Source organism: Hemiscyllium ocellatum, chromosome 5 (assembly GCF_020745735.1).
Source record: "Hemiscyllium ocellatum isolate sHemOce1 chromosome 5, sHemOce1.pat.X.cur, whole genome shotgun sequence".
Lineage (NCBI taxonomy): Eukaryota > Metazoa > Chordata > Chondrichthyes > Orectolobiformes > Hemiscylliidae > Hemiscyllium > Hemiscyllium ocellatum.
In genome coordinates this window covers 139967345-139994593 of record NC_083405.1, presented here as the reverse complement: position 1 = coordinate 139994593, position 27249 = coordinate 139967345, and the positions used below count along the sequence as shown (strand labels likewise).

Sequence of the window (27249 nt, the reverse complement as noted above, 5' to 3'; positions counted from 1 at the left end):
TTGTTTGCCTGCATCTGGTCCATGACCCTCCATATCTATCCCATTCAAATACCTGTCTAAATGTTTCTTAAATGACAAAATAGTACTCACTTTAATCACTACCTCTGGCAGCCCATTACAGACACTCATCACTCTCTTTGTGAAAAATATTGCCCCTCTGGACCCTTTCATATCTCTCCCCTCTCACCTTAAACCTGTGCCATCTCGGTTTAGACACCCCATCCCATGGGGAAAATCTATTGGCTATCTACCATATATATGCCTCTCATGCCTTTATAGAGTCACCCTCAGCCTCCTACACTGCAGAGATAAAAGTTCCAGCCTATCCACCTCTCCTTAGAACTCAAACCAGCCAGTCTAGGTCGCATCCTAGTACATTTTTTCTGCACTCTTTCTAGTTTAACAATATCCTTTGTATAGTAAGGCGACCAGAACTGCAAGCAGTACTGTGACTGTGACAAGACGTCCCAACTCCTACATTCAGTCCTCTGATCGATGAAAGCAAGCATGCCAAAAGCTTTCTTCACCACCCTGACTACCCACGACTCCATTTTCAAGGAATTCTGAACTTGTACTCCTAGATGTCTTTATTCTGTGAAATATTTGCCAGGTTCGAGTCATGAGTGACAATGATCCACAGCTGGTTGTGCAAAAGTTTGAGGAGTACCTGGAAAATCACGGAGTCAAACAATGCCTTGAATTGGAAGGGGATTAAAATCCTTGCAGGGGAAATTTGCCAGAGCTGCTCAGGAGGATTTCAATGAGTTGGGGGGAGGTGTGGAGCGAGATGTGATGTGGGACCCAAGGAGATCGTGAGGAAAGAGATCAGTCTGAGACTGGTGTATTTGGGAAAAGGAGCAAGTCAAATTAGTCAGGGTAGGGACAGAGCAGAGAACGAGGTAGGACTGATAAATTAAACTGCATTTATTTCAATGCTAGAGGCGTAACAGGGAAGGCAGATGAACTCAGGGCATGGTTAGGAACATGGGACTGGGGTATCATAGCAATTACAGAAACATGGCTCAGGGATGGGCAGGACTGGCAGTTTAATGATCCAGGGTACAGATGCTGTAGGAAGGATAGAAAGGGGGCAAGTGAGGAAAGGGTGTGGCATTTTTAATTAGGTACAACATTATGGCTGTACTTAAGAAGGATATTTCTGGGAATACATCCAGGGAAGTTATTTGGGTGGAACTGAGAGTTAAGAAAGGGATGATCATCTTCTTGGGATTGTACTATAAACCCCCTCAATAATCAGCTGGAAATTGAGAAACAGATTTGTAAGGAGATCTCAGTTATCTGTAACATAGGGTGGTTATGGTAAGGGATTTTAATTTTCCAAACATGGACTGGGACTGCCATAGTGTTAGGGGTTTAGATGGAGAGGAATTTAAGTGTGTACAAGAAAATTTTCTGATTCAGTATGTAGATGTACCTAATAGGGAAGGTGCAAAACATGACCTATTCTTGGGAAATAAGGCAGGGCAGGTGCCTGAGGTGTCAGTAGGGGAGCACTTTGGGGCCAGCAACCATTATTCTGTTAGTTTTAAAATCATGATGGAAAAGGATAGACCAGGTCTAAAAGTTACATTTTTAAATTAGAGGAAGACCAATCTTGATGGTATTAAGCAAAAGTACTCTGGTGACGGATGCTCATAGGTAAAGGGACGTCTGGAAAATGGGAAGCCTTCAAAAATAAGATAACGAGAGTCCAGAGACTGTATATTCCAGTTAAGGTGAAAGGAAAGGCTGGTAGGTATAGGAATGCTGGATGAGGAGAGAAATTGAAGTTTTTGTTAAGAATAAGAAGGAAGCATATGTCAGGTATAGACAGCAACAATTGAGAGAATCCCTAGAAGATTATAAAGACAGTAGGAGTATGCTTAAGAGGGAAATCTGGAGGGCAAAAGGAGACATGAGATAGCTTTGGCAAATAAGGTTAAGCAAAATCCAAAGAGATTTTACAACTACATTAAGGACACTGACTCTATGACTATAAGAGGGTAATTAGGGAGAGAATAGGGCCCCTTAAATATCAGCAACATGGCCTGTGTGTGGAACCGCAGGAGATTGGGGAGATACTAAATGAGTATTTTGCATCAGTGTTTACTGAGGAGTAGGATAGAGAACGTGGGGAAATAAAATAGCAACATGTTGAAAAATGTCCATATTAGAGAGGAGGAAGTGCTGGATGTCTCAAGGTGCTTAAAAGTGGATAAATCCCCAGGACCTGATCAGGTGACCCTTGAACTCTGTGGGAAGCTAGGGAAGTGATTGCTGGACCTCTTGCTGAGATATTTGTGTCATTGATAGTCACAGGTAAAGTGCCGGAAGACTGGAGGTTGGCAAATGTGGTGCCACTGTTTAAAAAAAGTGGTAAGGACAAGCCAGGGAACTATAGACCAGTGAGCTTGACATCAGTGGTGGGCAAGTTGTTGGAGGGAATCCTGAGGGGCAAGATTTACATGTATTTGGAAAGGCAAGGACTGATTAGGGATAGTCAGCATGGCTTGTTCATGGGAAATTGTGTCTTATAAACTTGCCTGTCTTTTTGAGGAAGTAACAAAGAGGATTGATGAGGGCAGAGTGGTGGACCTGATCTATATGAACTTCAGGAAGGTGTTTATTAAGATTCCTCATGGTAGATTGGTTAAATCTCATGGAATACAGGGAGAACGAGCCATTTGGATATAGAAGTGGCTAAAAGGCAGATGTCAGAGAGTGGTACTGGAGGGTTGCTTTTGCAATTAGCTGTGTGCCACAAGGATCGGTGCTGAGTCTACTAATTTTGGTCACTTATGCAAATGATTTTTTTGTGGATATAGGAGGTATGGTTCGTAAGTTTGCAGATGGAGTCATTGAGTATAGAGATGTACAACACAGAAACGGACCCTTCAGTTCAAATCGTCCATGCTGACCAGATATCCTAAAATAATCTGGTCCCACCTGTCAGCACTTGGCCCATATCCAAACAAACCTTCCTATTCATGTACCCATCCAAATGCCTTTTAAATACTGTAATTGCACCAGCCTCCATCACTTCCTCTGGCAGCTCATTCCATACACGCACCACCCTCTGAGTGAAAAAGTTGCCTCTTAGGTCGCTTTAAAATCTTTCCCCTTTTACCGTAAACTTCTAGTTCTGGGCTCCCCCAACCCAGGGAAAAGACCTTATCTGTTTGTCCTATCTATGCCCCTGATGATTTTATAAACCTCTGTAAGGTTACCTCTTAACCTCCAACACTCCAGGGAAAACAGCCCCAGCCTATTCAACCTCTCCCTGTAACTCAAATCCTCCAACCCTGGCACCATCCTTGTAAATCTTTTCTGAACCCTTTCAAGTTTAACAACATCCTTCCAATAGGAGGGAGACTAGAATTGCACGGATGTCACCACAATTGGGGGTGTCGTGCCCAGTGAAGGTTACTCCAGAGTACAACGGGATCCAGAAGGGTAGATGGTCAGAAGGGTGGGGACCTCAAATCAAGGGTATTCCAAAGAGGAAAGACCAAATTGGCCTGGAATGATACATCTGGGCTGTGGTAGTGGGACCGCTATCATACACGGTGCAGACTAAGGATGGACTGTTCTGGAGGAGACACGTGGACTAGCTGATCACCACATCTCACCAATGTGGGGACAAGTCCCACTTAATACCAAACCAGTCCAGATAGGGCCAGTGAAGTTGCCTGAGTTATGTATCTCCAAGCCAGGGTTAGTCATAACCAAGGACGAGACAACACCAATATCACTGGGCAACAACAGCCAATCAGAGAGGGATGTACCTGTGGAATAACAGGAGCTTCCAGATGGCTGGGAAGCTAGACGAGAGAAGGTCCCTGAGATGAGCAGACAGTCTTCTAGGAATTGTCACCCCCAGCGAGACTGATCATGCCAATGAAGACTACAGAAAAGTGGTTTTCTTTGGTATTCCTGATGAGGCACATGTGTTAGCTATAATACTTGTATAACAGTTGTAACTGTTCTATGTGTTTATAGATAAAAGGAGTACGGAAATAAAGGGGATGAGTATTGTATGCTGAGTGTGTATTGCTTCTTTAAGAGAGCGAGTAAGGTGACCCAAGTGTTGGGTGCTCGAAAGGCTCTAGGACCAGCTGTGGAGCTGAGAGGGTGCCCAATAAAGTATTTCTTGTTCAGGTTTACCCTTTGTCTATCTTGTGTTCCATTTCTGGTTCTAGTAAACCACAAACACAACGATAATGGTCTGTAATTTCTGATTTATGGCATATCCAGATTAGTGCTCTAGCCTGGTATGCTTGCCCTCTCTGACTGATATCATTCCTGATGAGGAATCCTCCCCCTCCCCCTTTTCCTTTTTGTCTACCTCTCCTACAGAGTGAGAGATGAAGAAGTGATTGGAGAGGTGGTGAGGTGAGAGTGTGTGGCCGAGTGAGGGGAATACTGATTTAATGAAGTTACAGGCTGACAGCGTGTGGGATTAAGAGGTTGGTTAATTGTTGTAAAACCATAAGAGCTAGGAGCAAGAGGAGGCAATTTAGCCTGCTCCATCATTTAATACAAAAATGGTTGACCTCATCTCGTCCTCAACTCCACTTACCTGCCCACAACATTCAACCTGTTACTAGATAAAAATCCTTAAAGTTTGTAAATGTTGTGTATCCATTGGGATAGAGAATTCCACATATTCACCAATCTTTGAAAGTAGTAATTTCTCATCACCTCTGTTTCAAATCTGTTATTCATTATCCGAAAACTATGACCTTTCGTTCTAGATTGTCCAACATGAGAAATTGTCGTCTCTACATCTACTTTGTTCATCCCTTTTGCATTTTATAGCCCTCATTTAGATTGTGGAGGGTGGGAGAATGGGGTGAGGATACTTAGACAAGAGGGATTGTGGAAGTGTAATAGTTTGCACTAAGGAACAGGAGACAGTTCTGTTCAAAAAACGCCTTGTATTGGAAAGCGTCTTTGACACAGTAAAATTCACAAGGAATTTTGTAAGAACAAATGATGTACAAAAATATTTAAAAACTACCAGAGGGATAGTACAAGGCAATGACAAAAAAACTTTTGTAAAGACATAGTTTTTAAGGATGTTGAGGAGGAAATCATGACAGAAGAGCACTGGGAGAACATTCTAGAGTCTTGTGCCTAGGCAGCTGAATGCTGCAAGTAATGGGACAAAAATACAAACTCTGGAAAAGCTCAGCAGGTCTGGCAGCATCTGGAGAGAAATCAGAGTTAACGTTTCGAGTTGAGTGATCTTTTCTCAGAGCTGAAGAATTCTAAATTCTACCCTTTCTATTGTCTCTGACTTTCCCATTTCAATCAGAATTGTCCTCCACCATGAAAATCGGATATTCAGTTCCTCAGGTCTGGGTATTGAATATCCAGGGGTACTCAGCATTTCAGAGAGAGACTGAAAGGAAAAGGAGGTGGTGTGAACTTGCTGGTGAAGGAAGAGATCAGTGCTGTAATGAGAAATGACGTAAGCACGGGAGATCAAGACGTGGAATCAGTGTGGGTAGAAATGGGAAATAGCAAAGGAAAGAAGTACCTGGTAGGAGTAACCTAAAGATTCTCCAAACAGTAGTTCTGCAGTGGGGTACCATATAAACCAGGAAATAGTAGAGGCTTGCAAGTGGTGCCAATGGGCTGAGAAGTGGCAGATGGAGTTTCAGATAAATGTGAGGTACTGCATTTTGGGAAAGCAAATCTTAGCAGGACTTATACACTTAATGGTAAGGTCCTAGGGAGTGTTGCTGAACAAAGAGACCTTGGAGTGCAGGTTCATAGCTCCTTGAAAGTGGAGTCGCAGGTAGATAGGATAGTGAAGAAAGCGTTTGTTATGCTTTCCTTTATTGGTCAGAGTATTGAGTACAGGAGGTGGGAGGTCATGTTGCGGCTGTACAGGACATTGGTTAGGCCACATTTGGAATATTACGTGCAATTCTGGTCTCCTTTCTATCAGAAAGATGTTGTGAAACTTGAAAGGGTTTAGAAAAGATTTACAAGGGTGTTGCCAGGGTTGGAGGATTTGAGCTACAGGGAGAGGCTGAACAGGCTGGGGCTGTTTTCCCTGGAGCATCAGAGGCTGAGGGGTGACCTTATAGAGGTTTACAAAATCATGAGGGGCATGGATAGGATAAATAGACAAAGCCTTTTCCCTGCTATGGGGGAGTCCAGAACTAGAGGGCATAGGTTAAGGTGAGAGGGGGAAAGATATAAAAGGGACCTATGAGGGCAACATTTTCACGCAGAGGGTGGTATGTGTATGGAATGAGCTGCCAGAGGAAGTGGTGGAGGCTGGTACAATTACAACATTTAAGAGGCATCTGGATGGGTATATGAGTAGGAAGGGTTTGGAGGGATATGGGCCGGTCGCTGGCAGGTGGGACTAGCTTGGGTTGGGATATCTGGTCGGCATGGACGGGTTGGACTGAAGAGTCTGAGTTCGTGCTGTACATCCCTATGACTCTATGAGTTTATGAAAGGTATGGCAATAATCATGGATGATTTTAACATGTATATAGATTGGAAATCAAATTGGCAAGGGTAGCCCGGAGACAGAGTTCATTAAATGTATTAGAGATTGTTTCTTGGAGCAGTATATTATGGAACCACCCAAGCTACTCTGGGAGTAATGAGGAGGGATTAATTGATTACATCAAAGTTAAGGATCCTCTAGGGGAGTAGTGACCATTATATGATAAAATTCAAAATCCAGTTTGGGGGTGAGAAAGTGGAGTGTCACAGTAGTGTCCTGGAATTAAACAAAGGAAATTATATAGGATTGAGGATAGGTTTGGCCGGTGTAGATTGGACAGGAAGGCTAAATGGTAAGTCAGTAGATATGCAGTGGCAGATGTTTAAGGAGCTACTCAATTCCTCACAACTAAAATATATCCCAGTGAGAAAGAAAGATAGTAAGGGGGGTGGGGGTGGGGGTGGGAGTAAAAACCTCCTTGGCTAAACAAGGAGGTCAGGGACAACATAAAGACAAACACTAAGGTGTACGGTATTGCAAAGGGCAGTGGCAAGCGAGAAGTTTGGGAAACTTTCAAACATAAACAAAGGGATACTGAAAAAATTAATAAAAGAGTTAAGGTAAATGATGAAAGAAAACTAACACAAGATACCAAAAAGGATATCAAAAGCTTCTATAGGTATATAAAAAGGAAGAGAGTTGCTCGTATAAATATTGGTCCCATTGGAAGATGAAGCTGGAGAGTTAATAGTGGGGAACACTGAGATGGCAGAGATGCTGAATCAACACTTTGCCTCAGTCTTGATGGTGGAGGACAAGAGTACCATTCCTGTTGGAATAGGCAGGTCAGAGGCAATAGGAAGGGTAAGACTTAGGACAACCAATATCGAGACGGAGAAGGTACTCAGCAAGCTGGTAGGGTTGAAGACAGACAGGTCGCCTGGGCCTACATCCTAGGGTATTAAAGGAAGAGGTGGAGGAGATTGGGGATCCATTAGAGAGTGTTAGAGAGTGAGGATAGATGGATTTTTTTGCAGGTATAATAGATAATAAAGAAAGTGAATGGAACTTTCACTTTTATAGCTAAAGGAATAGAATATAAAGGTACAGAGGCATTGCTGCAGCTATACAAGGCATTGGTGAGACCGCACCTGGAGTACTGTGCACAGTATTGGTCCCTTATTTGAGGAAAGATGGAGTGACATTGGAGGCAGTTCAGAGGAGGGTCACCAGGTTAATCCCAGAGGTGAGGGGTTTACCACATGAAGAGAGATTGAACAGTTCAGGCCTATACTCTCTGGAATTTAGAGGAATGTGGGGAGATCAAATTAAGGTATTCAATACGATAAAAGGTGTGGATAAAATAGACATGGAGCAGATGCTTCCTCTAGTGGGGCATTCTGGGACAAGAGTTAATAGTCTCAGGATAAAGGGCAGCAAATTTAAAACAGAGTTGAGGAGAAACTGCTTCTCCCAAAGCGTTGTAAATCTGTGGAATTCGCTACCTCAAAGTGTGGTGGATGCTGGGACAGTGAGTACATTTAAGGAGGGGTTGGACAGATTTTTCATTGCTAATGGGTTACAGGGTTATGGTGAGAAGGCAGGAAAGTTGGGATGAGGAGTATATCAGACACAATCAAATGATGGAGCAGACTCAATGGGCCGAATGGCCTAATTCTGCTGCTATATCATAGAATCCCTACAGTGTGGAAACAGGCCCTTTGGCCCAACAAGTCTACACCAAACCTCCAAAGACTGACCCATTCCCCTACCCTATATTTAGCCCTGACTAATGCACCTAGCCTACACATCCCTGAATACTATGGGCAATTTAGCATGGCCAATACTCCTAACCTGCACATCTTTGGATTATGGGAAAAAATACCAGAACACGCAGAGGAAACCCACGCAGACACGGGGAGAATGTGCAAACTCCACACAGACAGTCGCCCACAGTTGGAATCGAACCTGGATCCCTAGCACTGTGAGTACTATCTATGGCATGGTGGCTCAGTGGTTAGTGCTGCTGCCTCATTGTGCCAGGGATCTAGGTTCGATTCCAGCCTCAGGCGACTGTCTGTGTGGAGTTGCACACTCTCCCTGTATCTGTGTGGGTTTCCTCTGGGTGCCCTGGTTTCCTCCAACAGTCCAAAGATATGCAGGTTAGGTGAATTGGCCATTCTCAAATTGCCCCTAGTGTTAGGTGCATTAGTCAGGGGTAAATAAAGGATAGGGGACTGGTTAGTCTTCAGAGGGTTGATGTGGACTTGTTGGGCCGAAAGACCTGTTTCCATTCTGTAGGAAATCTAATTTTACTGGGCCACCATGCCACCCTGTTTTATGAAATGATGGAGTAATTGTATCAGAGAAGCTTGTATTAAATTAGAAACCCTACAGTGTGGAAACAGACTCATCAGCCCAACCAGTCCACGCTGACCCTCCGAAGAGTAACCCATCCAGACCCACTTCCCTCCGACTAATGCACCTGACACTCCAGGCAATTTAGCATGGCCATGCAGGCACAGGGAGAATGTGCATGCTCCACACAGACAGTCGCCCAAGGCTGGAATCGAAACTAGGCCCCTGGCTAACCACTGAGCCACTGTGTCGCTCTAGAGTAGATGATTGCAAAGCTCACACTGGCGAGTTAGAGGAGGCTGGAGAGATCACGAGAGGCAAGGTGATGAAAGGGGATTTAGATGTGCAGATAAGAATTTTAAAATAGATTCAGGAATCAATGTAGGTCACACAGCACAAAGTGAAGGGAATTATGTCCAAAATAATACAAGGACATATGTGGTTCGGATGGCCTCCTGTTTATGGAGGGTACAGTGTTGCTCATTGGCAGCTGTCTCAGTCAGCTCCCATTTGTGAAGCTGTACATTGTGTGAGGTTGTGGATGAGGAGCGAGACGGAGTGTTTTGGAGATGTTTGTTGCTTGGTAAGGAATCCAGGTTTGCCCTTCCCCTGCATCATGACTCATCCTTATCTGTGATGAGTGTGTTTGCAATTCCATGCAGAGCTAAAGTTGTAAAACCTGTACTTAATTGAAAGGAACTAGTGTAATGTGCTATCAGTACTGAACCCTGCTTTACATATTTAGCAGTCACAGAATGCATTCTTCCTCATACTTGGCCTTCTATATCTAACTACCCAGCTTTCATTACCAGCCTCCCAGACTTGACAATCACTGATACAGAACTTTCCACTCAGACTCCCAAACTGATGTTTATAGGAATGTTATAAATTTACATAATGACAGCATTCTTGTTGACTGAGTGATAACGTCATTTCACCCTTGTCAAACCTGTTTTCTTTGTGCCCTACATAATAAGGGAGAGGTGACGGTATCATCACTGTCCTGTTAATCCAGAGACCCGAGGAATGCTAGATTCAAAGGCGTTTACAGCATGGAAACAGGCTACCCAGTTTTCACCATTAAACTAGACACATTTCCTCCATTAGATCCATAACTCTCCATACTTATCCGATCCATGCATCTCTTCAAATATTTATCTTTTTAATAGAATCTCTACAACCTGGAAGCTGGTCATTCAGCCCATCAAGTCAACTCAGACCCTCCAAAGAGGATCCCACCCAGACCAACCCCTCTACCCTACCCTGTAATCTTGCATTTCCCATGGCAAACGTGAGGACTGCAGATGCTGGAAACCAGAGTTTAGATCAGAGTGTTGCTGGAAAAGCACAACAGGTCAGGCAGCATCCAAGGAGCAGGAGAATCGACGTTTTGGGCAAAAGCCCTTCATCAGGAATGGAGGCAGGGAGCCTCCAGGGTGGAGAGGTAAATGAGAGGGGGGTGGGTGGGGAGAAAGTAGCATAAAGTACAATAGGTGAATGGGGGTGGGAATGGAGGTGATAGGTCAAAGAGGAGGGTGGGACCAGGGGTAGAGGATTTGAGCTATAGGGAGAGGCTGAACAGGCTGTGGCTGTTTTCCCTGGAACGTCAGAGGCTGAGGGGTGACCTTATAGCGATTTATAAAATCATGAGGGGCATGGATAGGGTAAATAGACAAAGTCTTTTCCCTGGGGTTGGGGAGTCCAGAACTAGAGGGCATAGGGTTAGGGTGAGAGGGGAAAGATATAAAAGATACCTAAGGGGCAACTTTTTCACACAAAGGGTGGTACGTGTATGGAATGAGCTGCCAGAGGATGTGGTGGAGGCTGGTACAATTGCAATATTTAAAAGGCACTTGGATGGGTATATGAATAGGAAGGGTTTGGAGGGATATGGGCCAGGTGCTGGCAGGTGGGACTAGATTGGGTTGGGATATCTGGTTAGCATGGATGGGTTAGACCGAAGGGTCTGTTTCTGTGCTGTACATCTCTATGACTCTATGACTCTGTGACTTCCTCTGGTAGCTCATTTCATACACATATCACCCTCAGCGTGAAAACGTTGCCCCTTAGGACCCTTTATATCTTTCCCCTCTCACCCTAAACCTACGCCCTCTAGTTCTGGACTACCCCACTCCAGGGAAAAGACCTTGTCTGTTTGTTCTGTCCATGCTCCTCATGATTTCATAACCTCTATAAGGTCACCCCTCAGCCTCCGATGCTCCAGGGAAAACAGCCCCAGCCTATTCAGCCTCTCCCTGTAGCTCAAATCCTCCAACCCTGGCAACATCCTTGTAAATTTTTCCTGTACCCATCCAAGTTTCACAACATCCTTCCGATAGGAAAGAGACCAGAATTGCACACAATATTCCAACAGTGGCCTAACCAATGTCCTGTACAGCCGCAACATGACCTCCCAACTCCTGTACTCAATACTCTGACCAATAAAGGAAAGCATATCAAACACGATCTTCACTATCCTATCTACCTGCGACTCCACTTTCAAGGAGCTATGAACCTGCACTCCAAGGTCTCTTTGTTTTTTTTTAGATTACTTACAGTGTGGAAACAGGCCCTTCGGCCCAACAAGTCCACACCAACCCACCGAAGCGCAATCTACCCATACCCTACATTTACCCCTTACCTCACACTACGGGCAATTTAGCATGGCCAATTCACCTGACCCGCACATCTTTGGACTGTGGGAGGAAACCAGAGCACCCGGAGGAAACCCACGCAGACACGGGGAGAACGTGCAAACTCCACACAGTCTGTCACTTGAGTTGGGAATTGAACACGGGTCTCAGGCGCTGTGAGGCAGCAGTGCTAACCACTGTGCCTCCGTGCCACCCACAACAACACATCTGTTTCTATGACAGTGTCACAGATAAGAGAGCTGTTGAGCTGATTAGTACGACTTCTGTTACTTTGGAGAATGCACTCACATTTAACTCAGCGACCACCTTCAGAACATAGCAACAGGAGGCCATTCAGACCAGCAACTCTGTTCAACAACTCAATTCGATAATGTTTTTTCTGTACCTATCTACTTGTCTTGGTTTCATCGCCGTTATTCCTCTTTACCTGGCAAAAAGTTATCAATGTTTGTTTTGAAATCTGGTTGTAACTAGACAGAAATCTTTGAAGGAAGCTGAACCTGTTTAGAATGCTCATGAGAAAACATACGGAACCTTCCAGTGAGAGGCGTTTTGCACAGAAAGCAGGGAACTAATTTTAAATTTTGACAAAACATTGGATGGGGCCGAATTGCATTATTATTCTGGGAGAAGCAGTTTCCAAAGGATGGTGAGGTTTTTGTGGAAATGCATCATGGTACCAGGGATGTGGAACTTGAGATAAACTGGCTATCTGGATATTTGTCATCATGAAGAGTTTTGGTACTTGTAATAATTATAACGTACCAGTAACTGAAGGATTGCTAACCAGAGGACAGAGACTTCAGATCATTAACAAAAGGCTCAGAACCAATAGTGCAATGCCGGAAATTGTGTGAAGTGGGAATGTATTACCCGAAAATAGAAACAAGTTCAATAATAGCTTTCAAAGAGGAATAAGATAGATACTGGGGAGAGGATGAATTGATGAGCTCATTAAAGAGCTGGCACAGTTGGATGGTCTGGATGACCTCCTTCTCATGGTATTAAAGAATAGTTAGAATGGAGAAGGATGCCATTCTGTCCCATCAGATCCATGCTGCTTCTTTGCAGGAGAAATCCACCTGGGGCCACTCACTTACCTTTCCCCATAACCCTGCAAACATTTCCTCTTCAGATAATACCTCAGTTTCCTCTTAGATGACTCACTTGCCTCTTTCTCCACCACATTTACGGGCGGCACAGTGGCTCAATGGTGAGCACTGCTGCCTCACAGCACCAGGGTCCCAGGTTCGATTCCAGCCCCGGGAGACTGTGTGGAGTTTGCACATTCTCCCCGTGTCTGCGTGGGTTTCCTTCGGGTGCTCCGGTTTCCTCCCAGAATCCAAAGATGTGCAGGTTAGGTGAATTGGCCATGCTAAATTGCCCGTAGTGTTAGGTGCACTCGTCAGGGGTAAATATAGGGGAATGGGTTGCTCTGCGGAGGGTTGGTGTGGACTTGTTGGGCCGAAGAGCCTGTCTCCACGCTGTAGGGAATCTAATCTTAACATCCTCAGGCACTGCACTCCTGATCCTAACCACTTGCTGTGTGAACAATGTTTTCCTCATGTCATCATTGTTTCTTTTCAATGTCTGTCTTCTGGGTCTCGATCCTTATGTAATGGGAACAGTTTCCCCACCTCCGAGGATATAAACCCCTCTGAATATGTCCATCAAATCGATTCAAACTTTTCCCTCTGGAGAACACCAACTCCAATTTATCCACATAACCAGACATCCTCACTGCTGAATGATTCTGTGAACTCTCACCCAATCTGGAGCGTTATGTGATTCCAGACTCACTTCAACATGATGACACTAAACTGATTTTTGGTGAGTTTGAAAATTGCCCAGTACGATCCAAATTGTGACAATAAACTACAGGTTTTTGAAGAAGACGCCCACCAGCAATCCCTCACACGTTGTGATAGAGGGGAAATAAAAATATAGAACTGGACTTGAAACTTCTGCAAGAGGCTCAACACTGAAGGCCGACTTATTTATGAATAAATAATCAGGAGGCTGGGGGAACACAGCAAGGCAGGCAGTATCAGGAGGGAGAGGGACACAGCAAGGCAGGCAGCATCAGGAGGGAGAGGGACACAGCAAGGCAGGCAGTATCAGGAGGGAGGGGGACACAGCAAGGTAGGCAGTATCAGGAGGGTGGGGAACACAGCAAGGCAGGCAGTATCAGGAGGAGAGGGACACAGCAAGGCAGGCAGCATCAGGAGGAGAGGGACACAGCAAGGCAGGCAGCATCAGGAGGGAGAGGGACACAGCAAGGCAGGCAGCATCAGGAGGGAGAGGGAGACAGCAAGGCAGGCAGCATCAGGAGGGAGAGGAACACAGCAAGGCAGGCAGCATCAGGAGGGAGAGGGACACAGCAAGGCAGGCAGCATCAGGAGGGAGGGGAACACAGCAAGGCAGGCAGTATCAGGAGGGAGAGGGACACAGCAAGGCAGGCAGCATCAGGAGGGAGAGGGACACAGCAAGGCAGGCAGTATCAGGAGGGAGAGGGACACAGCAAGGCAGGCAGCATCAGGAGGGAGAGGGAGACAGCAAGGCAGGCAGCATCAGGAGGGAGGGGAACACAGCAAGGCAGGCAGCATCAGGAGGGAGAGGGACACAGCAAGGTAGGCAGCATCAGGAGGGAGGGGAACACAGCAAGGCAGGCAGTATCAGGAGGGAGAGGGACACAGCAAGGTAGGCAGCATCAGGAGGGAGAGGGACACAGCAAGGCAGGCAGCATCAGGAGGGAGAGGGACACAGCAAGGCAGGCAGCATCAGGAGGGAGAGGGACACAGCAAGGCAGGCAGTATCAGGAGGGAGGGGGACACAGCAAGGCAGGCAACATCAGGAGGGAGAGGGACACAGCAAGGCAGGCAGCATCAGGAGGGAGAGGGACACAGCAAGGCAGGCAGCATCAGGAGGGAGAGGGACACAGCAAGGCAGGCAGCATCAGGAGGGGGAGGAACACAGCAAGGCAGGCAGCATCAGGAGGGAGAGGGACACAGCAAGGCAGGCAGCATCAGGAGGGTGGGGGAACACAGCAAGGCAGGCAGCATCAGGAGGGAGAGGGACACAGCAAGGCAGGCAGCATCAGGAGGGAGAGGGACACAGCAAGGCAGGCAGCATCAGGAGGGAGAGGGACACAGCAAGGCAGGCAGCATCAGGAGGGGGAGGAACACAGCAAGGCAGGCAACATCAGGAGGGAGAGGGACACAGCAAGGCAGGCAGTATCAGGAGGGTGGGGAACACAGCAAGGCAGGCAGCATCAGGAGGGAGAGGGACACAGCAGGGCAGGCAGCATCAGGAGGGAGAGGGACACAGCAAGGCAGGCAGCATCAGGAGGGAGAGGGACACAGCAAGGCAGGCAGCATCAGGAGGGAGAGGGACACAGCAAGGCAGGCAGCATCAGGAGGGAGAGGGACACAGCAAGGCAGGCAGTATCAGGAGGGAGGGGAACACAGCAAGGCAGGCAGCATCAGGAGGGAGGGGAACACAGCAAGGCAGGCAGCATCAGGAGGGAGAGGGACACAGCAAGGCAGGCAGTGTAAGGAGGGGGAGGGACACAGCATCAGGAGGGAGAGGGACTGCCTTGCTGTGTCCCTCTCCCTCCTGATACTGCCTGCCTTGCTGTGTCCCTCTCCCTCCTGATACTGCCTGCCTTGCTGCGTTCCCCCACCCTCCTGCTTGTCTTCCTTGGATTGCAGCATCTGCAGTTGTTTTGTCTGTAACCTTTTTGTTTCTGATGGTCTCCCTCAGTGAGCAGGTTCCCCTCCTGCACTGTGCCTGCCAGTCAGAACCCCTTCCTGAGTGAAGAGCATGGTCTTTGCCACCCAGCAGTATCAGTATAGCTACCGAACAGGACACAGTGTGGTCACTGAGTATGGAGGTGATCGGTGAACAGGAATTTCTCCAAATGAGGCTGTGAATAACGGAGTGGTCTGTGATATAGCTAATGTCATTCATGTCATCATGTTGAGAAGGCTGTAGCTCAGTTGAGCATGTCGAAACAAGGAGCAGGTCATTCCTTCAATGGTCATGTCAAATGCATTATCTGAGATTTTTGATAGATCATGAAAATAAAAGCACACTTTATTGCCATAATGAAGAGAGCATCCAGAACGCTGGGTCATTTTCTGTAAAGTTGGGCACGTATCTGTTTCCTTGTCCTTTGGTTTATATTTCTGTCATCTATCATGCACAAAGTGTGGAGTCAAACTCAAAATCAAAGTTTGAGCAGAGAAATTAGACAAGTCTGAGGACAGTATTGTGGGAGTGCTGTATTTGGACACTTCCTCCATTAATACTGCATGTGTTCAGCTCTGGTTGTGAGAGCGACATGCTTCCTCCTGTGCTCAGAAGGTCTTCGTTGTGTCTAGTTGTTGCTGTCCAGTTGTCATTGGAAGTCAGTATTTGAGTTACATGAAATTAAATGGGCACATCAGCACATTTCAGTCAAATAAACCTTCTGGTCTTTCATTCTGGGGTGGTCTCCATGTGGACAGCGTGTAATTTCTGTTTTTCCACAGTGAGGTCTGCCATCATCATTCAGTGTGCCTGCCGTCAGTATCTTGCAAGGAAGGAAAGGATCAAACGTATCACAGCGAAGGAGAACTATGAGGAATTAATGGAGCAACTTCAGAGAGAGGTAAGAGAACCACAACAGACCAAGCAGTTCATGTTCACCCAGTCCCCCGTTCACATCCTTGTTCATTCCTGTCTGCCTGGAAAATAAAACAGGAAAGCTGGCCCAGCTCTGACTAACAAGGGGAATTAAGAATAATATTAGATCCAAAGAAGAGGCATAGAAACTGGCCAAAAAGGCAGCAGGTCAGAGGATTGGAAACAGTTTAAATTAAAGGGATTGATTGGAAAATTGCAGCATGCTGTTGTGCAGAGAGACCTGGGTGTCCTTGTGCATGAGTCACAAGAGGTTGGTTTGCAGCTGCAGCAGGTAATTAGGAAGGCAAATGGAATAATGTCCTTCATTGCTGCAGGGTTGTAGTTTAAAACCAGGGAGGTCACAAAAGAAAGCCATCTTCCATATGCAGTTTGTGGGTGCCCGATGACAGTGGCCGTGTGTTGGAGTTCAAATGCTCACCTGACTGAGATGTTCCGATTTCAGGGGAAAATTGAAGTTGAGCTTGTTTTGTCAGTCTGCTGTGAAGTGAAAACTCTAAATTCTCTCTTTTATTGATCCTTCAAGAGTTGAAAGCTCAGAGGAGTGGAATATGCTGTATCCTGATGAATGTATCTCAGTGCAATTTCCATTCCTTCCCACCACCACCTTTACAACAAACCTGGACCCATTAACTGGTGCATTTTGTCATAAGTTAATGAAATGTCAAAATTCTTGATGTATGATGCGTTTATTTAGAATTATTGTGGTTGGAGTAGGTAAAGGTTTTGTTACCATTGAAAATAAAGTTACTGAAGAATGAAAAAAAAAATAAAACCAGGGAGGTTATGTTGCAGCTCTGTACGGGGTGCTGGTGAGACCACACCTGGAGTATTGTGGACAGTTTTAGTCTCCTTACTTGAGGAAGGATGTTCTGGCATTAGAGAGTCTACACAGGAGGTTCATTAGGTTGTTTCCGGAATTGGGAGGATTATCTTCGGAGAGATTGAGTAGACTGGGACTGTACTCACTGGAATTTAGAAGAATGGGGGAGGGGGGGCAGGATCTTATAGAAACATACAAAATTATGAAGGGGATTGATAAGATAGAAACAGGGAGGTTGTTTCCACTGGTGGGTGAAGCCAGAACAAGGGGGAACTGACGAGGAACTTCTTTACCTGTGGGGTTGTGAATCTGTGGAACTCCCTGCCCTGTGAAGCACTTGAGACTACCTCATTGAATCTTATTTAAAGCAAAAATTGATAGATGTTTGAACTGTAAAGGAATGATGGGCTATGATGAAAGGGTGGGGAAATGGAGCTGAGTCCATAAAAAGATCAGTGGGGCCAGATGACCCAATCCTGCTGTCATTGCTTATGTTTTTATGATTGAGGGTGAAAATAGAGCATGACACTAAGTTTGCAGGGAACATGGAAGCTGATTGTAAAAGTTTATATCGGTATGTGTAGAGAAAGCGGTTAGTATAGACAAATGTAAGTCCCTTCCAGTCAGAAACAGGGGAAGTTATAGTGGGCAACAAAGTGGGAGCTGACCAATTAAAAAAATCAAACACAGAGCTGCAGATGCAGAAAATCTGACAAGAACACACTGATTGGTGGAAAAACTCATCTGATTTGGCAGCATCTGTGGAGACAGTTAACATTTTGAGCCCTAAAGGGTCACTGAAATGTCACCCATTCACTCTCCTTACTCCCCACACCAGACCTGTTCAACTAAAAAACATCCTGGCTTCACAAAGGAGAATACAAATAATTTCCCAAAAATATTGGAGAACCAGGGGTCGAGAGAGGGTGAAACTAAAGGAAATCAATTTAATAGAGTAATGGCTTTCTGAATATTGATTGGATTAAACCCTGAGCAAAAGTGAGGACCGCAGATGCTGGAGATCAGAGTCAAGATTAGAGTGGTGCTGGAAAAGCCACAGCAGGTCAGGCAGCATCCGAGGAGCAGGAAAATCGACATTTTGGGCAGGAGCCCTTTATCAGGAATGAGCAATCCCCACAGCCTGAAAATCTGTATTACAGCCTACTTAAGGAAGTGACCTTGTGGGCATGTTGATGGTCATCTTTCAGGATTGTATAGAGTCTGGAACAGTTCCTGGTGAATTGGAGGCTAGCAAATGTGAACTACTGTTTCGAAAGGAATTCAGGCGGCATCTGAGGAGCAGGAAATGCAACGTTTCAGGCAAAAGCCCTTCATCAGGAATAGAGCTCCCTGATTTCCCTGAGTGTTGCCTTAGGCAGTATCTGTGAGCCATTAGCCCAAAATCCAGACAAATTAGAATCTCTGCCTTTTACAACCCCTCTTGTAAAACCCCTTGTTAAAGGAGCACTGTCGTCACAGGAATGATGGACCCAATGACCAGGGAGTCCGGAACTCGGAGTCACAATCAAGGGATGTGGGATAGAAAACTTAGGGCTGAGATGAGATCTTTCTTCACATAGAATATGGTGAGCCTGTGGAATCCTCTGCCACAGAAAACTGTTGAGGCCAAAACATTGGATGTTTTTTCAAGAGGAAGTTAGAGATTGTTGTTAAGGTGAAAGGGATTAAATGGTATGGGGAGGAAGTGGGAACAGGGTCCTGAGTTAGATAATCAGCCGTGGCATTGGCCTGATCATATTTTCTACATTTTGTTCCCCAGACTCTGCACGCTATATTCTTTATTTTCTTTGCTCACAGGATGTGTGTATCACTGGCCTTTCCTCATTCTCTGGTGGGGCTTGGACATTGCTAGCTGACCAGCGTTTATTGTCCACCCCTAGTTGCCCTTTACAAGGTGGGGGCGAGCTGTCTTCTTGAACCACTGCAGTCCACATACTATAGGTAGATTCACAATGCTTTTAGGGAGGGAATTGCAGGATTTTGACCCAGTGATGGTGAAGGAACAACAATATATTTCCAAGTCAAGATGGTGAATGGCTTGGAGGGGAACTTGCAGGGGGTGGTGTTCCCATGTGTCTGCTGCCTGTGTCCTTCTAGATGGAAGTGGTCGTGGGTTTGGAAGGTGCTGTCTGAGGATCTTTGGTGAGTTTCTGCCGTGCATCTTGTAGATAGTACACACTGCTGTTACTGAGTGTGGGTGGGGGAGGGAGGGGATGGTACACACTGCTGTTACTGAGTGTGGGTGGGGGAGGGAGGGGACGGTACACACTGCTGTTACTGAGTGTGGGTGGGGGAGGGAGGGGATGCTTGTGGATGTGGTGCCAATCATGTGGCTGCTTTGTCCTGGATGGTGTCAAGATTCCTGAGTATTGTTGGAGCTGCCCCCATCCAGGACAAATGGGGAGTACTCCATCACACTCCTGCCTTGTGCCTTGTAGATGGTGGACAGGTTTTGGGGAGTCAGGTGGTGAGTTACTTGCTGCAGTATTCCCAGCCTCCGACCTGCTCTTGCAGCCACTGTCTTTCAATGGCTAAATCCAGTTGAGTTTTTAATCAATGTTAACCCTCAGGATGTTGATAGTGGGGGATTCAATGATGGTAATGCCATTGAATATCAAGGGCATTGGTTAGATTGGCACTTATTGATGATGGTCATTGCCTGGCATTTGTGTGGCACGAATGTTACTTGCCACTTGTCAGCCCAAGCCTGGATACTGTCCAGATCTTGCTGCGTTTGAACTTGGACTGCTTCAGTCTCTGAGGAGTCCCAAATGGTGCTGAACATTGTGCAATCATTAGTGACCATCCCTACTTCTGACCTTATGGTTGGTGAAGCAGCTGGCCGAGGGCCAGGGCATAGGGACACTCCCCTGAGGGACTCCTGCAGGGATGTCCTGGAGCTGAGATGACTGATCTCCAACAATCACAATCATCTTCCTATATGCCAGGTATAACTCCAACCAGGAGGGAGTTTGCCCATTGATTCCAATTTTTCTCAGGCTCCTTAATGCCACACTCGGTTGAATGAAGCCCTGATGTTAAGGGCTGTCCCTCTCCCTCCCCTCTGGAATCCAGCTCTTTTGTCCATGTTTGACCCAAGGCTGGAATGAGGTCAGGAGCTGAGTGACCCTGGGGGAACCCAAACTGGGCAGGTCACTGAGCAGGATAGCACTGTTAATATCTGACCCATTCTCAGTGCCCTAATATTCCAACCTGTTTGCAGGCTTTCACAGACTGTTACAACTGTCATTGTCTGTTCCATTTTAGGAGGAGCCACTGCAGGCTACAAGGTTCTGCAAGGAACAATCTGATAATGACCAGACTGTCTGTATTAGTGATGTTAGTTGGTGAGAATCATGGACCAGGAGATGAGGCAACTCCCCAGTGGTTCTTTTAAATAATACTATATATGGTGTTGCCAGGAAGTGAGGGTTTTAAATATAAAAATAGACTGGAAAGACTGGGACATTTTTCACTGGAGTGGAGGAGACTGAGGGGTGACCTTTTTGAGGTTAATAAGATCATGAGGGGCATGGATAAGGTCTTTTCCCTAGGGTGAGCTGTTCAAAGCTAGGGCACATTTTTTGAAGGTGAGAAGAGAAATATTTAGAAAGAACACGAGGGGCAAGGTTTTTGCACAGAGTGGTTCATGTGTGGAGTGACCTTCCAGAGGGAATGGTGGATGTAAGTACAGTTACAACGTTTAAAAGACATTTGGATAACTTCATGAATGGGAAAGCTTTGGAGGGAAGCGCAGGAAATTTGGGTTTGTTTACCTGGGATCATGGTTCGCAAGGACCAGTTGGACCAAAAGGTGAGTTTCCATGCTATGTGATGCTAGGACTGTCAGCATTGGGAAAGACAGGTGGAGCCCCAGTTTAACAAATCATCTGATAAAACAATGCATCACTCCCTCAGCACTGACCCTCCGACAGGGCGGCACTGTCTCAGCACTGACCCTCCGACAGTGCGGCACTCCCTCAGTACTGACCCTCCAACAGTGCAGCACTTGCTCAGTACTGACAGTCCGACAGTGCGGTGCTCCCTCAGCACTGACCCTCCGACAGTGTGGCACTCCCTCAGCACTGACCCTCCAACAGTGCAGCGATCCTTCAGCACTGACCCTCCGACAGTGCGGCGCTCCCTCAGCACTGATCCATCGACAGTGCGGCACTCCCTCAGCACTGACCCTCCGACAGTGCGGCACTCCCTCAGCACAGACCCTCTGACAGTGCGGCGCTCCCTCAGTACTGACCCTCCGACAGTGCGGCACTCCCTCAGCACAGACTCTCTGACAGTGCCCACTCCCTCAGCACTAACCCTCCGACAGTGCAGCACTCCCTCAGCACTGACTCTCCGACTGTGCGGCACTCCCTCAGCACTGACCCTCCGACAGTGCAGCACTCCCTCAGCACTGACCCGCCAACAGTGCGGCGATCCCTCAGCACTGACCCGTCGATAGTGTGGTGCTCCCTCAGCATTGACTCTTGGACGGTGCGATGCTCCCTCAGCATTGACCCTCTGACAATGCAGCACTCCCTCGGCACTGACCGTACAACAGTGCGACATTCCCTCAGCACTGACTCTCGGACAGTGCAGCGCTCCCTCAGCACGGACCCTCCGACAGTGCGGCACACCCTCAGCACTGACCCTCCAAAAATGCAGCACTGCCTCAGCACTGACCCTCCGACAGTGCAGCGCTCCCTTAGCACTGACCCTCCAACAGTGCGATGTTCCCTCAGCACTGACTCTCAGACAGTGTGACGCTCCCTCAGCACTGACCCTCTGACAGTGCGGCACTCCCTCAGCACTGATCCTCCGACAGTGCGGCGCTTCCTCAGCACTGATCCTCTGACAGTGCGGCACTCCCTCAGCACTGACCCTCCGACAGTGTGACACTCCCTCAGCACAGACCCTCTGACAGTGCGGCGCTCCCTCAGTACTGACCCTCTGACAGTGCGGCACTTGCTCAGTACTGACCCTCCGACAGTGCCCACTCCCTCAGCACTAACCCTCCAACAGTGCAGCACTCCCTCAGCACTGACTCTCCGACAGTGCGATGTTCCCTCAGCACTGACTCTCGGACAGTGCAGCACTCCCTCAGCACTGACCCGCCAACAGTGCGGCGATCCCTCAGCACTGACCCGTCGATAGTGTGGTGCTCCCTCAGCATTGACTCTCGGACGGTGCAATGCTCCCTCAGCATTGACCCTCTGACAATGCAGCACTCCCTCAGCACTGACCCTCCGACAGTGCGACGTTCCCTCAGCACTGACTCTCGGACAGTGCGGCACTCCCTCAGCACGGACCCTCCGACAGTGCGGCACACCCTCAGCACTGACCCTCCAAAAATGCAGCACTGCCTCAGCACTGACCCTCCGACAGTGCAGCGCTCCCTTAGCACTGACCCGCCAACAGTGCGATGTTCCCTCAGCACGGGCTCTCGGACAGTGTGACGCTCCCTCAGCACTGACCCTCTGACAGTGCGGCACTCCCTCAGCACTGACCCTCCAACAGTGTGGCACTTCCTAGGTACTGACCGTCCGACAGTGCGGCACTCCCTCAGTACTGACCCTCCGACAGTGCAGCACTTGCTCAGCACTGACCCTCCGACAGTGCGGCGCTCCCTCAGCACTGACCTTCCGACAGTGCGGCGCTCCCTCAGCACTGATCCATCGACACTGCGGCGCTCCCTCAGCATTGACCCTCCGACAATGCAGCACTGCCTCAGCACTGACCCTCTGACAATGCAGCACTCTCTCAGCACTGACCGTCGCACAGTACAGTGCTCCCTCAGCACTGATCCTCCGACAGTGTGGCGCTCCCTCAGCACTGACCCTCCGACAGTGTGGTGCTCCCTCAGCATTGACCCTCTGACAATGCAGCACTCCCTCAGCACTGACCCTCTGACAGTGCGACGTTCCCTCAGCACTGACCCGCCAACAGTGCGATGTTCCCTCAGCACTGACTCTCGGACAGTGCGGCGCTCCCTCAGCACTGACCCTCGGACAGTGCGGTGCTCCCTCAGCACTGACCCTCCGACAGTGTGGCACTCCCTCAGCACTGACCCTCTGACAGTGCGGCGATCCCTCAGCACTGACCCTCCGACAGTGCGGCACTCCCTCAGCACTGATCCATCAACACTGCGGCGCTCCCTCAGCACTGACCCTCCGACAGTGCGGCGACCCCTCAGCACTGACCTTCCGACAGTGTGGCGCTCCCTCAGCACTGATCCATCGACACTGCGGCGCTCCCTCAGCATTGACCCTCCGACAATGCAGCACTGCCTCAGCACTGACTCTCTGACAATGCAGCACTCTCTCAGCACTGACCCTCCCACAGTACAGTGCTCCCTCAGCACTGACCCTTCGACAGTGCAGCGATCCCTCAGCACTGATCCTCCGACAGTGTGGTGCTCCCTCAACATTGACCCTCTGACAATGCAGCACTCCCTCGGCACTGACCCTCCGACAGTGCGATGTTCCCTCAGCACTGACTCTCAGACAGTGTGACGCTCCCTCAGCACTGACCCTCTGACAGTGCGGCACTCCCTCAGCACTGACTCTCGGACAGTGCGGCACTCCCTCAGCACGGACCCTCCGACCGTGCGGCACACCCTCAGCACTGACCCTCCAAAAATGCAGCACTGCCTCAGCACTGACCCTCCGACAGTGCAGCGCTCCCTTAGCACTGACCCGCCAACAGTGCGATGTTCCCTCAGCACGGGCTCTCGGACAGTGTGACGCTCCCTCAGCACTGACCCTCTGACAGTGCGGCACTCCCTCAGCACTGACCCTCCAACAGTGTGGCACTCCCTCAGTACTGACCCTCTGACAGTGCAGCACTTGGTCAGCACTGACCTTCCGACAATGCAGCACTGCCTCAGCACTGACCCTCTGACAATGCAGCACTCTCTCAGCACTGACCGTCGCACAGTACAGTGCTCCCTCAGCACTGATCCTCCGACAGTGTGGCGCTCCCTCAGCACTGACCCTCCGACAGTGTGGTGCTCCCTCAGCATTGACCCTCTGACAATGCAGCACTCCCTCAGCACTGACCCTCTGACAGTGCGACGTTCCCTCAGCACTGACCCGCCAACAGTGCGATGTTCCCTCAGCACTGACTCTCGGACAGTGCGGCGCTCCCTCAGCACTGACCCTCGGACAGTGTGGCGCTCCCTCAGCACTGACCCTCCGACAGTGTGGCACTCCCTCAGCACTGACCCTCCGACAGTGCGGCACTCCCTCAGCACTGATCCATCAACACTGCGGCGCTCCCTCAGCACTGACCCTCCGACAGTGCGGCGATCCCTCAGCACTGACCTTCCGACAGTGTGGCGCTCCCTCAGCACTGATCCATCGACACTGCGGCGCTCCCTCAGCATTGACCCTCCGACAATGCAGCACTGCCTCAGCACTGACTCTCTGACAATGCAGCACTCTCTCAGCACTGACCCTCCCACAGTACAGTGCTCCCTCAGCACTGACCCTTCGACAGTGCAGCGATCCCTCAGCACTGATCCTCCGACAGTGTGGTGCTCCCTCAACATTGACCCTCTGACAATGCAGCACTCCCTCAGCACTGACCCTCCGACAGTGCGATGTTCCCTCAGCACTGACTCTCAGACAGTGTGACGCTCCCTCAGCACTGACCCTCTGACAGTGCGGCACTCCCTCAGCACTGCTCCTCCGACAGTGCGGCGCTTCCTCAGCACTGATCCTCTGACAGTGCGGCACTCCCTCAGCACTGACCCTCCGACAGTGTGACACTCCCTCAGCACAGACCCTCTGACAGTGCGGCGCTCCCTCAGTACTGACCCTCCAACAGTGCGGCACTTGCTCAGTACTGACCCTCCGACAGTGCAGCACTCCCTCAGCACTGACTCTCCGACAGTGCGATGTTCCCTCAGCACTGACTCTCGGACAGTGCAGCACTCCCTCAGCACTGACCCGCCAACAGTGCGGCGATCCCTCAGCACTGACCCGTCGATAGTGTGGTGCTCCCTCAGCATTGACTCTCGGACGGTGCAATGCTCCCTCAGCATTGACCCTCTGACAATGCAGCACTCCCTCAGCACTGACCCTCCGACAGTGCGACGTTCCCTCAGCACTGACTCTCGGACAGTGCGGCACTCCCTCAGCACGGACCCTCCGACAGTGCGGCACACCCTCAGCACTGACCCTCCAAAAATACAGCACTGCCTCAGCACTGACCCTCCGACAGTGCAGCGCTCCCTTAGCACTGACCCGCCAACAGTGCGATGTTCCCTCAGCACGGGCTCTCGGACAGTGTGACGCTCCCTCAGCACTGACCCTCCAACAGTGTGGCACTTCCTAGGTACTGACCGTCCGACAGTGCGGCACTCCCTCAGTACTGACCCTCCGACAGTGCAGCACTTGCTCAGCACTGACCCTCCGACAATGCGGCGCTCCCTCAGCACTGACCTTCCGACAGTGCGGCGCTCCCTCAGCACTGATCCATCGACACTGCGGCGCTCCCTCAGCATTGACCCTCTGACAATGCAGCACTGCCTCAGCACTGACCCTCTGACAATGCAGCACTCTCTCAGCACTGACCGTCGCACAGTACAGTGCTCCCTCAGCACTGACCCTTCGACAGTGCAGCGATCCCTCAGCACTGATCCTCCGACAGTGTGGCGCTCCCTCAGCACTGACCCTCCGACAGTGTGGTGCTCCCTCAGCATTGACCCTCTGACAATGCAGCACTCTCACAGCACTGACCGTCACACAGTACAGTGCTCCCTCAGCACTGACCCTTCGACAGTGCAGCGATCCCTCAGCACTGATCCTCCGACAGTGTGGCGCTCCCTCAGCACTGACCCTCTGACAGTGCAGCGATCCTTCAGCACTGACCCTCCGACAGTGCGGCGCTCCCTCAGCACTAACCCTCCGACAGTGCAGCACTCCCTCAGCACTGACTCTCCGACAGTGCGATGTTCCCTCAGCACTGACTCTCGGACAGTGTAACGCTCCCTCAGCACTGACCCGCCAACAGTGCGGCGATCCCTCAGCACTGACCCGTCGATAGTGTGGTGCTCCCTCAGCATTGACTCTCGGACAGTGTGATGCTCCCTCAGCATTGACCCTCTGACAATGCAGCACTCCCTCAGCACTGACCCTCCGACAGTGCGGCGCTCCCTCAGCACTAACCCTCCGACAGTGCAGCACTCCCTCAGCACTGACTCTTGGACAGTGCAGCACTCCCTCAGCACAGACCCTCCGACAGTGCAGCGCTCCCTCAGCACAGACCCTCCGACAGTGCGGCGCTCCCTCAGCACTAACCCTCCGACAGTGCAGCACTCCCTCAGCACTGACCCTCCGACAGTGCAGCACTCCCTCAGCACTGACCCTCCGACAGTGCGATGTTCCCTCAGCACGGGCTCTCGGTCAGTCTGACGCTCCCTCAGTACTGACCCTCCGACAGTGCGGCATTATTCAGATGTTAATCCCCTGAGGCAGCTTCAGGGAAACTTTAAAGTTGTTGTTTTTGATGGTATTATGGTTATTTTACATTCTCCTTTGATTTACAAGGCTAGTATTTGATTGATTTGTTGTTGTAATTCCTAATCTATGTCTGTTTCTGCTAGGCCTTTGTTGCTCTTGTGAAGAGAGAGCAAGAGGCAGCAGCGAGAGAACGTGAAAAAGAAGAGAAGGAGCGAAAGCAGAAACAGGAGGAGCAGAAACAGCGCACCCGGATGTTGGAAGCAGCCTTCGATGGGGATGTGGATGAGATGAAAGCATTGTTAAAGGAGGTCAGAAGTTGGTGGTGACCAATTTTGTTCAATTAGTGTTAGCTATTGTTTTGGAGTCTGTGCTAGACCATCGGAACTAGGAGCAGGAGGAGACCATCTGGCCCTTCAAGCCTACTCCACCATTCAATAAAATCATAGCTGATCTTTTCGTGGTCGAAGAGTGTGGTGCTGGAAAAGTAGCATCTGAAGAGCAGGATCTTTTTGTGACCTGAGCTCCCCTTGCCCACCCTCTCTCCAGACCCCTTCCTTACATTACTGTTCAAACACGTTATCTACCTTAACTTCAGAGACATTTACTGAGGACGCCTCAGTCACTTCCCTGGGCAGGGAATTCCATCGCTTCACAACCCTCCGGGTGAAGAAGTTTCTTCTCAATTCAGTCTGAAACCTGCTCCCTGTAATCCTGAGGCCATGCCCTCTCGTCCTGGTTTCACCTGCCAGCAGACACATCCTCTCTACATCGATC

The 27249-nt window shown here is 49.1% G+C and overlaps 1 protein-coding gene across 1 annotated transcript in view; it reads left to right on the top strand.

The window, feature by feature from the left end:
* The first annotated feature begins 16091 nt into the window (after positions 1 to 16091).
* The window catches only part of LOC132816188 (IQ motif and ankyrin repeat domain-containing protein 1-like), a 73416-nt gene continuing 62258 nt past the window's right edge, over positions 16092 to 27249 (top strand). Inside the window, exons 1-2 of the mRNA XM_060825684.1 lie at positions 16092 to 16135; positions 26619 to 26783. Of these exons, the coding sequence (XP_060681667.1) occupies positions 16115 to 16135; positions 26619 to 26783 (186 nt within the window). The 5' untranslated portion in view covers positions 16092 to 16114. The remainder of the gene's footprint in view (positions 16136 to 26618; positions 26784 to 27249) is intronic.